The sequence below is a fragment of the Danio rerio genome, chromosome 21 (genome assembly GCF_049306965.1).
Source record: "Danio rerio strain Tuebingen ecotype United States chromosome 21, GRCz12tu, whole genome shotgun sequence".
NCBI classification, from domain to species: Eukaryota; Metazoa; Chordata; class Actinopteri; order Cypriniformes; family Danionidae; genus Danio; species Danio rerio.
The window spans coordinates 5,462,501-5,476,802 of NC_133196.1; the positions used below are offsets into that span (position 1 = coordinate 5,462,501).

General features: G+C 35.7%; 1 protein-coding gene across 1 annotated transcript in view; it reads left to right on the plus strand.

Annotated features, from left to right (window-relative positions):
• The window catches only part of nup188 (nucleoporin 188), a 66,954-nt gene that overhangs the window by 45,844 nt on the left and 6,808 nt on the right, over positions 1-14,302 (plus strand). The window contains exons 32-40 of the mRNA XM_001922983.6: positions 1,873-1,958; positions 4,071-4,216; positions 5,654-5,823; positions 6,244-6,444; positions 7,245-7,337; positions 7,944-8,096; positions 10,090-10,227; positions 11,152-11,226; positions 11,309-11,515. Coding sequence (XP_001923018.1) covers positions 1,873-1,958; positions 4,071-4,216; positions 5,654-5,823; positions 6,244-6,444; positions 7,245-7,337; positions 7,944-8,096; positions 10,090-10,227; positions 11,152-11,226; positions 11,309-11,515 — 1,269 coding nt within the window. The remainder of the gene's footprint in view (positions 1-1,872; positions 1,959-4,070; positions 4,217-5,653; positions 5,824-6,243; positions 6,445-7,244; positions 7,338-7,943; positions 8,097-10,089; positions 10,228-11,151; positions 11,227-11,308; positions 11,516-14,302) is intronic.

Here is a 14,302-nt window from a genome sequence, read left to right on the forward strand (position 1 = left end):
TCTTCCGCTGTCAATAAGCGTGAGCCATAGCATACTTGCTTCTGATGTACGTACATACAGAAAATGCTGCTTCGCAAAGCCAGGTTTGCAGAGCCCTGGCGGTGTGGTTGAGTCGAACATTATGTATGTATAAATGGGCAACAATACTTTAATACGATTTAGACAATACTTAAGAGTCTACCATGTAAACAGCGATTTTTAATGACCTTAATCTGAGGAAAGTCATAATTAAACAGAAATGGAATTAAGAGTATGGAGTGGGGTATGCAGAGTATGGAGTGGAGTATGCCGAAATTAGTGGCATTATTGAAGTAAACATAGCACACACTTGTGCATCACGAAGTGAAGTTTGTTTATAAACTAATTTCGAGAGGATCACGTGCTTCTGATTTATCACGGCCGGTCTCGTATTAGCCAATCATTATCTTCCAATCATATGAGCCCTAAGCTACTGTAAAGAACCACAGTTTTCAGTCCACTTTATCTTCGTTTGGAAGAAACCCCCCTTCCTCCCCAATTCTCCTCCTTGACCTTGATCAGGCGGCACGGTGGCCCAGTGGTTAGCAACTGAGAGCCTTACAGCAAGAACACCACCGGCCTAGTTTCACCTAGCCGGTGGGCTTTTCTGTGAGGAGTTTGTATGTTCTCCCCGTGTCCGCGTGGGTTTTCCCCGGGCTCTCTGGTTTCCTCCCACCGTCTAAAGATATACATCATGCTTAAGAGTCAAGCACGCTTTAGCCCTCTTCTCAGGTGTTCCCTTAGCTATCGCAGTCGGGGAGTTCTGAGATCCACCAAGCTCAGGCTCCCCTCTAGCTCTGCGAACGGGTGGAAGCCCCGGGCTCGAGGATCCCTTGAGCTCGGGGCTCTCTCCCGGGACAGCATGCCAAACAAGCTTTGATAGATCATCAGCTAAGTGTGAACTCTTGAAATGCGGAATTTGTTTTTCTTTCCATTCGACGTGTGGTATAAATGAAAACAACACTCTTCCACCAGTCTTTCATATTGTCAAAGACCCAAGTTTGTCACGGGGGAACATAAATGTAATGTTCATGAGTGAAAGTGAAACTGCCGAACTGCAGTTAAAGTCGAGAAATTGAAGATAAAACACCCAAAATTACATGACAAGCTGGATGAAATGTGAATAGCCTGGTGACACAACATTCAAAACGCACTTCACGTAATTATATATTGTCTTATTCAGATTAAGGCAAATAACTAGATTACAGACATCCATGTAAGCGTAATCAGTAGTGTCTTCGAAGTAAGTGAAAAATCCAGAAGGGCATCCTGCTGACTTGATTCAGAAGGGCACTTTTTTGTCTGACACTCACCGTTTTTTTCATTCATTTATTTTAAAAAGCACCCGGTCCATTTTATTTGTATATGTTTTACTGGAACGCTTAAACTCTACAGGTGCCTGATAGTTAGATGTAGAGCTAACGTTAATCATATTATTCCCTCTAGTAAACGCATAAAAATCATCATCATAATTTACTTGAGTGCATGCCTCAATGTCTCACGCACCCCACAGTTTGAAAACCCTTGGTCTAGAGACTAGTCAGATCCAGGAGAGAATTAAATCCAGACTAAATTAATCTTTTTTTTTTTTTTTTTTTAAGTTACAAACAGTATAATTTTGTGTGTTTTACCTGTCTTAAAATGTTTACAAGCTCTAAAAACACATGCAAATGACAGACATTTCAGTAACTTCATGATTAAACTTTGCAATGACATTATCCTGCAATGGGACTGTTGCGGATGCAAACATTGCGATATCGATGCTAAAATGATATATTGTGCAGCGCTGCATCACATTTATTGTACATTAGTACAGAAGCCTTGAATATGATTAATGTGATGTCTCTTTTGCAGCTGCTGATGTCTCAGTCTGTGTTTTGTCTGCGTCTCGGATCGATGATGGTCACGCTGCTCCTCATCCTCCTCAAACAGTGGAAAAGGTGTGTTTTTGTTATTGATTCTGGGGTTTTCAAGTTATTATTATAAAGACTTTTTTGATTTTACTTTGTATTTTCCTACTTAATTACTTCTAAAGACATTTAATTTATTTCACTTTTTTTTTTTTCTCTAGTGTATTTTTAAACTTATACTAATCTCAAAATATTATGTTTATTTATTTTAATATATTAAAATAAATATTAAAATAATAATATTTATTTTAAATTTTTTATTAGTTGTATTATTTTAATAATTGTTAATTATATCCCCTGTTGTTTTTTTATTTTTCAAAAAACATGCTTACTATTTGTCAACTTTTTAATTAGTAATAAAAATTCATAGTTCTCTTAACATAAAACATATTAAAACCCAAAGAAAAAGCTAAATGCAAACACTCTAAATGCAACAATAACAGTAGCTCAGTCACCTCGTCATCAGTCCCCATCACTACCGGTGTGCCCCAGGGTTCAGTTTTGGGTCCGCTGCTATTTATCATCTATCTTCTTCCACTTGGTTATATTTTCCACAAACACCAAATTCATTTTCATTGCTACGCAGATGACACCCAGCTCTACCTATCAACCAAACCCAACCACAAATTCCCACCTTCATCCCTTACTAACTGCTTTGCAGACATCAAATCCTGATTCACCACAAACATTTTGAAATTAAATGACAATAAAGCTGAACCTCTACTTATAGGTACTTGATCCACTTTAAACAAATCACACAGCTTCTCCAGATGATTCTGTCATTACCCCCTCCCTTCAGGTTAAGAGTCTGGGGGTCATCTTCGACAGCATCCTTTCATACACTTCACATGTTCATAATGTCACCAGGTCGGCGTATTTCCACTTTCGAAATATAAATTGTTTACTTCCTTCCCTCACACCTCATTCAGCTGCCATTCTTGTTCATAGGTTAGTCACATCACGCTTAGAGTACTGTAATTCCCTTCTGTTCGGCCTCCTTAAGAAAACTCTACTTATATATGTCGTGGTTTTCTTGGTTTTTCTCTTACTAAATCAAACTCAGTCTGGAGGTTATGAATATCAGAAGAATATACTTTATTGTCGACAACAAAGGAGAACTTTCAGAAGACCCCCAGTAGCATCTCTGTCTGAAAAATTCTGTCTCACTCAAATTCTAGCCTGCTTAAATACTCTGTTTTTCCCTTATTTCTACATGTATCACACAAGACCCCCTAGTTTAACCCCTGACCCCAAATTCCATCTAGGTTAACCCCTGACCCAAACCTGATAACTATATAACTTATCCATTTCTTGTGATTGGCAATTCTTCTAATGGTATGCAAGTCTACAAGCAGATTATACACATACAATTTGAATATATACATTAATTTCACACTTTAAAGAGTATAAAATCCACTTCATATATTACAACTGGTACAAAACGCTGCAGCCCGTATTATCACGAAAACTCCCTCCGTCACATCACACCCATTCTACAACAGCTTCACAGGCTTCCCATCTCTTTCAGAATTAATTATAAAATACTTCTCACTTTTAAAGCCATCCACAATCTCGCTCCTCCATACCTTGCTGATCTTGTTCATATCGCCACACCTTGTCGAACACTCAGGTCTTCTTCTTCCATTCACCTCACTGTTCCCTCTGTCCGCCTTGTCACCATGGGGAGCAGATCCTTTAGCCACTCTGCTCCTCAGCTTTGGACTTCCTCCTGATCTTCGTAATTTAGACTCTCTTTCTCGATTTAAATCCAGACTCTAAACACATCTGTTTAGAACAGCTTATTCTCTTTAATCCGACTGCACTTTTAAAGTTTGTGTTGTATTCTATTGACTTTTATTGTGTTTTTATTTAAATTGATTGTTCTAGCTGTCCTGTATGATGACCTTGAGTGTCATGAAAGGTGCCTTTAAACAAAATGCAATATCATTATTATTAGTGATATTAAAATGTATTTGAGCAGCTATTTGGCAGTTGCATGTTAATATACGTGTAATGTTATTTTTTTTTAGCTAATTGTTGTTGTAGCTTTACTAAACATAGTGTATACAAAAATAAAAATATCTTGTTTATTTGTTTCCCATGATGTCTCACTATGTTGTTGTTGCTGTGTGTGTGTGTCAGTGTGTTGGTGTCGGCTCCAGCTCTCCTGCCGCCTCTGTCTCTGATGCTGGAGAGCGTCCTTCATGCCGAACAGCAGCTCATGGACCGAACCAAAGCCAAACTCCTGTCAGGCCTCATCCTCGCCTTGCAGATTCAGGGACTCAATGGTCAGTACATTCAATTCATCTTTATTTCTCTAGCGCTTTAACAATGTAGATTGTGTCAAAGCAGCTTAACATAGAAGTTCTAGTAAATTGAAACCGCTTCAGTCCAGTTTTCAGAGTTGAAGTTCAGTTCAGTGTAATGTAAATGTCACTGCTGAACGCCCAAACACTGAAGAGCTCATCTGTGCATCATTGGATTTGATGAGGAACAGAGGATGTAGTTATGTTATTTACATAACCTTTCAAACATATTGGATGTTTTTATTATGAGTTTTTTATGTTGTATGTTATATTTTATTTTATTATTTATTTAGATTTGTTTTTATTTTATTTATTTTTATTTATTTATTGTATTCATTTGAATTTATTAATTTATAACCTCATCATATATAATCTGTTTTTATTATGAATTTTTTAAATGTTATAATCTTGCTATCTTTTTATTTTATTTATTTTTCGTTTTTTTTTTTAAATATTTATTTAGATAATATTTTATATAGTTTAATTTAGTTTTCTTTTTACTTTTTTAGTTTTTTGATTTAAATAACTTTTGTTTTATTTATTTTGATTTTATTTATTTATTTTCATTTAATTTTTATTTATTTATTTTCATTCAATTTGATTATTTTCATTTTATTTATTTATTTATTTTCATTTTATTTATTTTCATTTTTTATTAATTTATTTTCATTTTTTAAAATTATTCATTTAAATGTTTTTATTTTTTTATTTTCGTTTTATTAATGAATTAATTAATTTATTTATAAAGATTCATTTTATTTATTTATTTTCATTTCTTTATTTATTTTCATTTTATTTCCTTATTTATTTTAATTTCATTTATTTATTTATTTTATTAATACACAATACTTTTGTATATACACGATATATATAGGCTGATAAATAATTTCTGCAATTAATATGTGAAAAATGTCAATAAGCAAATTACCTTAAATGTATAGGATCTGATTTTAATTATGATTTTTTTATGCTATTATTTTTTTATTTAGTTTTGTTTTAATTATTTATTTTATTTTGTTTGTTTTTTATTCATTTCTTTTAGTAAATTATTAATTTTATTTTATAAAAAATATTTTATTATTTTATTTATGTTTGTATTATATTTTTATTTTATTTCATTTATTTTTTGCATTTGTTTTATTTTAATGGTCATATTTTGGTTTATTTTAATAAATTATTGAATTTATTTTAATTAATTTATGTTTTATTTGTTTTTATTTATTTTTGTATTATATATTATTTTTATTTCATTTATTGTATCAATTAATTTTATTTTAATTAATTTTCTTTCTTTTATTTATTAATTTATTTTATTTTATAAATAAATTTTTTATCCAGCAAGGATGCATTAATTGCATGAATAGCAATAGTAAAGTCATTTCTAATGTTAAAGTGTCAATTGAATGATTATTGTTTCAGGAGGAGAGATTTCCCAGCTGCCCCAGCTGCTGCTGTGTGTGTGTGAGATGGTTCAGGATGAAGCCCTCGCATTGATTGACAGCACACGTCATATGATCCAGAGAGGTGATGTTCAGGAGGACAGTATGGAGACCGACAGTCCACATGTCCAGAAAGACCAGCAAGACTCTGTAAGTGTCATAGTTCACCCAAAAATTTTTTATTCTGTTTTAGGGATTGTTGCAACTGACCAATCAGAATCGAGTATTCCAGACAGCCATGTAATATGTGTTAACAATACAGCATAATAATGTCTAAATACATGAAATAAAAGAGCTTTATTGGCATGACTTGTAAAGTATTGCCGTAGGATTGCAGATTACATAAACAATGAATAAAATTGTAAAGTCATTATATAATAAATACACACACACACACAAATAAACACAATTACACTTTTGATAAACATAAAAACAAATAAGAAAATACTACACAAAATAGGAAATTGAATTAAAATACAATACACAGCTGTAGATTCATTCAGATGCTTTGTAATAATGTTTCTGACTAGTTTTGTCCACTGTCTCTCTGTCTCTCTCTCTCTGTGTCAGGTGTGTGTTCTGGCCCTTCATCTGTCTAAAGAGTTGTGTCGGGCTGATGAAGACGGTGAGCAGTGGCTGCAGGTGGTCCGGAAGCTGCCGGTTCTGCCATCAGTTCTCAGTGCTCTAGAACTCAGTCTGCGCTCCAAACAGAACCTGTACTTCACTGAGGCAGCGCTTCATCTGCTACTCACACTCGCCAGGACACCACAGGTGCCCACCACTACTGTTTACTGAGTGTAACTACAGATACAGGGACACTGGAGAGTTTTAAAGCCGCGATTATCAGTCGATTCATCAGCGGATCACTCGTATGTAGTTTATAAGCTACGTATGTAAACATCGTAGCTTATAAACTGACCAGCTGATCTTCATGGCTTTGAAATGGCTTTTGTTTTAAAGGTAAATGAAGGTGTAGGTTTTACAGTGTGTTGTTAATTGCTGAGCTCTTCTATTTAAAAAATAATGCAAGAAAAAAACCCTGCAAATTCGGAAAGACATCAAGCCAGGTAATAAAAATAACGTTAAAGTAATGCATCGCATTATTGTTCATAAAAAGTACCTAAGTAATGCAGCTAGTTACTTTTTTGGGGAGTAACTCAATATTGTAATGCATTACTTTCTAAAGTAACTTTTCCTAACACTGGTAATTAGATTGTATTTGACGTGACCTTTTAAGAAAACTACAATTTAAAGAGTATGCTCAACCCACCAGAGTGGCTAATATCTGATATCTGATATGGGTAATAGCTGATATCTACCTGCATTTGATGTTAAAGTCAAGTCCTGGAGATGCACCTCAATGCATTACTTTCCATAAAAAGTAACTAAGTAATGCTACTAGTTTCTTTTTTGGAGGAACAACTTATTATAGTAATGCATTACTTTCAAAAGCAACTTTCCCCAACATCTCGGTTGACCTGTGGGTGAGTAAATTAACAGGAAACTTTCATTTTGGGGTGAACTGTCCCTTTAATGTGTATGTGTGTGTTGTTCATCCTCCTGGTCTGCAGGGGGCAGCAGCAGTGGCAGGAGCAGGAGTGATTCAGAGCATCTGTCTTCCTCTACTCAGTGTGTACGAGGGTCCAGCAAACGGAGCCAATCAGGTACTTCTGAGCATCTACAGCCCCATCAGTGTTTCTGACTGTTTACAGAAGCTGCATCCCAAATCGCATGCTTATGCACTATTCTACTGCATTTTATAGTATAAATGGTGTAAGTAGTGTGTTCACACTGGAAAGTCTAAAAATAATAAGTGCACTTTAATTACCCGGATGATGCACTCATTCAGCCGCTAAAATGAAGTGTGGAATGATGAACACTTCACGCACTCAACAGTCGCCGCTTTGCTCCCGTAGCAGGAGGGGCGGAGCTATCGGGCGCACATGTTGGATAACTTTATTTATTTTGGATGGTGAAAGCAAAGTTCTCCAACGAGAGTAATTATAGCGCCTCCCGATGGTGAATGCGGTTATACTCATGGCAGGTATTATTTGATAATTCAGTCGTTTATTTCACTGATTAGTCAACCATCAAACATCATCAGGGAAATGGTTTGAATTTCTGCTTAGTAAAAAAACATTATTGTTCCTATTAGGACGACACTATATACATATACTATCCTGTTGAGTGAGTAAGTGCATAGTGTATAGTGTGCCATTTGAGACGCAGCTAGACTCTCATGTGCTGCTGTTTCTCTGTGTGTGTGTCAGGCGTTTGTGCGCAAGTGTCAGGACGCCCCCTCCTGGCCTGGAGTTTACAGACTGAGTTTATCTCTGATGGAAAGCCTGCTCAAAACTCTCCGCTACAACTTCATCAATGAAGCGCTCGACTTCGTGGGTGTGCATCAGGAGCGCATCCTACAGGTGGGTTTGTGTGTTGTTTATAGATGCATGTTATTGTAAGTGTCCTCCGATTATATTTTGATGGAATTTGTAAGATATATATATATACAACCCCATATAAAAAAATTAGGAGAGTATGGGAAATGCAAATAAAAACAAGACTTTGACTTAAATTTCATTGCAGACAATACAACAAAAACATTTAATGTGTGATGATTTGTCATGATTTAGTTTTTTTATTCAAAATAAACACATTTTCCAATTTTGGTTCTTGCAACACATTTAAAAACAGCTGGCACAGTGAAGCATTTACCACTTTGTAATGTTGCCATTCCTTTTCACAACACTTCAGACGTTTAGGGACTGAAGACACCAAGTGATGAAGTGTTTCAGCTGTAACTTTGTGCCATGCAAAATAAGTCTTAAGGTGGCCAGCAGTACAGGGTCTTCGTTGTCACATTTTGCGCTTTAAAATGCACCACACCTTCTCTATTGGAGACAGGTCAGGACTGCAGGCAGGCCAGTCTATTACCTGTGTCCTCTTCATCTGCATGATTTTTATTATTATTTCTATACAGTTTTAAAGATCCTGTCTAGACTAAGAGATTAACTTTTCCTTCCTTTCCTTACCATACTGATAATATTAAATATATCTGTAAGATATAATGCTTTATAATATAATGTAAATAAATTCTTAATTAAGTGTAATCAAAAAACAGTCAGATGCTATCATAATATATGATGTATACACATAATTTATCAATGAAATAATTTAACTTCCCACTTACAAACTTATTCAATTTCCACTGTGCTTCTTCCAGCCAGTTAAACTTCATTTTTCCTCCAAATGTATACAGCAATTTTTCCAGTCATCATATTATATATAAATATATGTGTGTGTATGTATTTATGTATGTATATGTGTGTGTACATATATATATATATATATATATATATATATATATATATATATATATATATATATATATATAAATATATATATATATATAAATATATATATATATATATATATATATATATATATATATATATATATAAATATATTTATATATATATATATATATATATATATATAAATAAATATATATATATATATATATATATATATATATATATATATATATATATAAATATAAACAGCATCACGCTCTCTCTCATTCACACACATACACACACACACAGCTCCAAGCTCTCTCTCTCTCTCTCTCTCTCTCTCTCTCTCTCTCTCTTTGTCTCTCTCTCATTCACACACACACACACACACACGGACAGCTCCAAGCTCTCTCTGTCTCTCTCTCGCTCTCTCTCTCTCTCTCTCTCTTTGTCTCTCTCTCTCATTCACACACACACACACACACACACGGACAGCTCCAAGCTCGCTCTCTCTTTCTCTCTCTCTCTCTCTCTCTCTCTCTCTCTCTCTGTCTCTCTCTCGCTCTCTCTCTCTCTCTCTCTCTCTCTCTCTCTCTTCACACACATGGACAGCAACAAACAAGCTCAACACAGCATCACGCTCTCTCATTCTCTCATTCACACACATACATACGCGTGCTCGCTCGCTCGGGAGTCAGGAGCGATATTGTTAGACCGCCCGCTCCTGTCCAAAATGACACCAGTTACTGACCGCTCCCACGCTTTATTCGGAAATGCAGACTTCTGTTGCGTAATTCTTGTACTAAATAGTAATTCTCATTCTTGATATTAAACAGACTGAACAAATTTTATTATCAAGAGCATAATTTATACAAGAAAATTAAATATATTTTGTATAATATTACGAATAACATTGTATTTATGTATTAACAATTTAAAATAATTGAATCTAAAAATATGTATATATATTTTTTATTATACCTAATTTAATTTAGTTTACCCGAGAAAGAACTCTTTGGTCCAGCCTATTTTTTTTCATTTTCGGACTAGTTTATGAGTTTAATCGTAATGAAATTAGGATTTTTCAGATTTCTGAGCAGGTTGTTTGTCGTATGTGCAGTGTCTGAATGCGGTACGGACGGTTCAGTCTCTGGCGTGTCTGGATGAAGCTGATCACACCGTGGGTTTTCTGCTCCAGCTCTCCAACTTCTGTAAAGAGTGGCAGTTTCATCTGCCACAGCTACTCAGAGACGTACAGGTACAGAAAGCACACACTCATTAACACTACATCAGACATAACCACACACCATATACAGTAGAAGTCAGAGTTATTCGCCCCTCCGTTTATTTTTCCGCAATTTCTGTTTAATAGAGCCGATTTTTTTTCAACACATTTATAAACGTAATAGTTTTAATGACTCATTTCTAATAACTGATTTATTCTATCTTTGCCATGATGACAGTAAATAATATTTGACTAGATATTTTTCAATCACTTCTATACAGCTTAAAGTGTCATTTAAAGGTTAATTAGGTTAATTAGGGTAACTAGACAGGTTAGGGTAATTAGGCAAGTTATTGTAAAATGATGGTTTGTTCTGTGGACTATAGATAAAAATATATAGTTTAAAGAGGCTAATAATTTTGACCTTAAAATCGACCTTAAAAAATTAAAAACTGCTTTTATTCCAGCTGAAATAAAACCAATCAGACTTTCTCCAGACGAAAAAATATTGTCAGACATACTGTGAAAATTTCCTTGCTCTGTTAAACATCATTTGTGAAAAATAAAAAAAAAATAATAATTCAAAAGGGAGCCAAACACATTTTTTTATTTCTTGTGCATATAAACCATTTGATTTTTATTTTGTATAAATCTAAATATTTTATTCCAATTTTGTTTACTTGAGTTTTACAGTTATACACACACTTTTAAGTTTTATATAAATGTGTAATAAACTTGAATGTATTTAGATTTTAAACAGACAGATATATTTATATGCATACATTTTTTATTAAATAACTACATAATGTTTTGTATATTTAAGTTTTTTAATATGTAATTATCTAATATAATTAAAAAATATTGTACAAATCATATGAAGTTCTGAAAGTATGAAGTATTTCGACAGGTTTTTTTTCCATCCCTATTGTTAAGCTGACAGCAGTGTTTGTGTTTCAGGTGAATCTGTGTTATCTGTGTCAGACGTGTACATACCTCCTGCACAGCAAGAAGATGCTGCACCATTACCTGCAGGTAAAACACAAAGAAAAGCCTCTTCATCTTACTGCTTATAAGCACGTCTGATGTTTTAATAAATCTGCCTCTGATTGCCCAGGCCAAGAATGGGGAGGGGCTTCCTCAGGGGCCACACCCCCAACGGGCCCTACAGCCCGCCTCCAAAGAGCTATTGGAGGGAGAGCGAGAGGAGGCGGAGTCTAAAGCTCTGCAGGCGGTGCAGTGCAGCTTATTGAAGATCCTCAGTAAAACTCTGGCCACTTTACAACACTTCACACCCGACTGCTGCCAGATACTGCTGGATCAGGTACACACGCACACACACTACTCTTAAGGCTGAGAGGTACACGTCAGCGTCAGCCACAGCAAGGTTGTGAAGTTTGCAAACAAGGCATTACTGAATTAAATATGTTAACTATATTATTAAAGGGCCATGAAACCCCTTGTTTCAGCAGGGTGTTTTCACACCTCTAGTTTGGAAAAAGTCAGGAAAGTGGGCGTGTCCAGCTCTGTTTAGGGGGGAGTGTCGGAGGAGGGAAAGAGGGAGGGTCTGTAAAAATTTGCATAAGTCAAAGGGAGTGTCAGTTTGGGCACATGCTCATTTTCAGAGGCAAAACACACACACACACACACACACACAGGGGAGAAAGACTGTGACTGTGTCTTTTACAGGAACATCTGTAGTCGAATTATTTGCCAGATTAATAAATGTATTTTTCATGTAATGTTTGTTACCGCACGGCGAATGAGAGAAAAAAACCCTCAGCATTTCCCGGAAACTTAGATGCACTCGGCAGGTAGCGTCAGAAAGCCGCGTGTGTTATTCCTGTCACAAAATGCGGTGAAAATCCTACACGACGGTAGTTTTGATTGTGGTGCTTACATGTTTACACTCGGTGTAATAGTTAGTTTGATACGAACTATCTGAATAAACAAAGAGCGCTGGTCGCTCACTCACCAAATCTGTAGAGACAGGACAATCACCAGCAACTGGAGGCGCGTCTTTATTAAAAGGAGACGAGCAGCAAATCCGGATCTCAGCATTTCCAGATGAGAAAAGCTCTCGCCTAAACAATGTTTCTTAGACGCGTATTGTTGTCGAGCGTCATGTGCACTAATCCACACGTGAGTCCAGCTGTGCTCTCATAGCGGGAAAATGACAACAAAACCTTCACTGCAGCAAGTAATAAAAGCACCACTGCACGCTTGTTGTACGTGGCGTCTCTCTGAACACTGTAACATTAATGAACATTTGCACAATAGAGCGCACTGACTGGTTTGACACAAGCCTTACTCATGCATTAATGCAGAGACATAATACGGCACTCCTAGATACAGACAGCCAGTCTACATGCTGGAATACACGCTAAGATCTCATGACCGTGACGCAGCTTCAAAATTTTGTTTCAAACTGGAAGTACGAATTTGCTTGAAATAACGCTAAAACAACCAATTTACACTTTTTAGTGAAATATATGTGTCTTAATAGTGTTTATAGCAGCGTGGGACACATATACGACTGTCAACAGCCCAAAAAATGTGTTGGTGTTTCGTGACCCTTTAAATATATGAAATCTATTTGGCATACATTTCAATCACAAATATCTGGATTACATTGGATGATTAAATGAGGTTCAAAATTCAGGTTATTTTTACATATTTCTTAAAGGTTCAAGAAGCCCTCTAGTACTTTTTTTGAGATATTAACAGATTAGTTTGTGTTGAGCATCAACACTGGATAAAAACTGGATAATTTTGAGCTTTTGTCAGCTATTTTTAGCTTTCGGGTTTAAAATAATTATTAGGGCGGATCAAAATCAGTGAAATCAAAAGGGCAAGTGCAATGATGATGCTTCGGTTTCTCATTATTACTCATAGTGGAGTTTTCTAATCCTATGAGAAGAGCCGGCCTCTTAACTATTCATGACTGCACGTGCTTTCTGAAGGCAAGGCAGACCTGCCAGTGCCAAGCTGTGAAACCCTATATTGATGACTGGGTAAAACCACGTCCATGGACTCACGGCACACAGTATTTAGCTGCTCATGAAGGGTCTTATGTGTTTGTTTCCATGATCCACGGGGTTTGTTGCATGATTTTCCCTGCGATGCTGTCAGGGCCGATACAGCAAAGCTGTTTGTGTGCAGCATTTTTCTCGGGAGAGCAGTAAGAGAATTGGAGAATGGCGGGCGGTGTCTTTTATCAGGAGTTCGTTCACATTTAGACACATCGCAGTACTGCTGTGTTTGCCTAATTCCATTAGATTACCAGCAGGGCTAATGGTTAAAATAGAGTCTGCATTCAGACCTGGGGATTGAGGGGTAAGTCTTTATTTATAATGTTTATATAAAGACGATTATCTTTATAATGATATAAATTGTGGTTGTGTAAATGAAATTACGAATAACAAATGTATCAGGGCATTCAATTACTGTTTATTTCTTTGCATTTTAACTTTGTAAACTATAAAATCATGCGTCTCCTCATTTGAGCCGACTGACAACAGTTGTTCGCTCCCCTCCTTCTCCCCTGCTGGCCATGCCCACTCCTGCCTCCGGTCACAGAGCTCCACGCCCATCATGGAGCATTCTGTACACATCAGGGTTTTTGTGAATCTCATTTATCAATCAGAAAATGAACAGACTGAAAACAAAAATTTGTACTATAAAATGTATATAATCGGATAAATGGTGTGAGAAAATCCTGTAAAAACCCAGTAGATGTGAATAAAACTAAAGTTTGGTGATTAATGGCTTTTGGTAAGCAAAATAATCTTTTCTTTCAAAATAATCTAATCCATTTAAAAAAAAGATCATTTCACCTGCCCGACTAGTGGGTTATTTACCTGAAGGGAAACCTGACTTCTTATTATTATGATTATTTAAGAAAAGGAAAAGAAAAAAGGGAACAAAGTGGTAATCATATAAGTTCCAGTATTAAATGACAATACATCTGATGCATATTATTTGCAATGTCCTACTCTCTGTCTGTCTGTTTTCCTGCACACGCAACAGCAGTTTTCAAGCAAATGCTTCTTGATGTATGATGATTTCGATATTTGGACTAAAAACATGACTAAAGCTCTAAGTAAGGAAA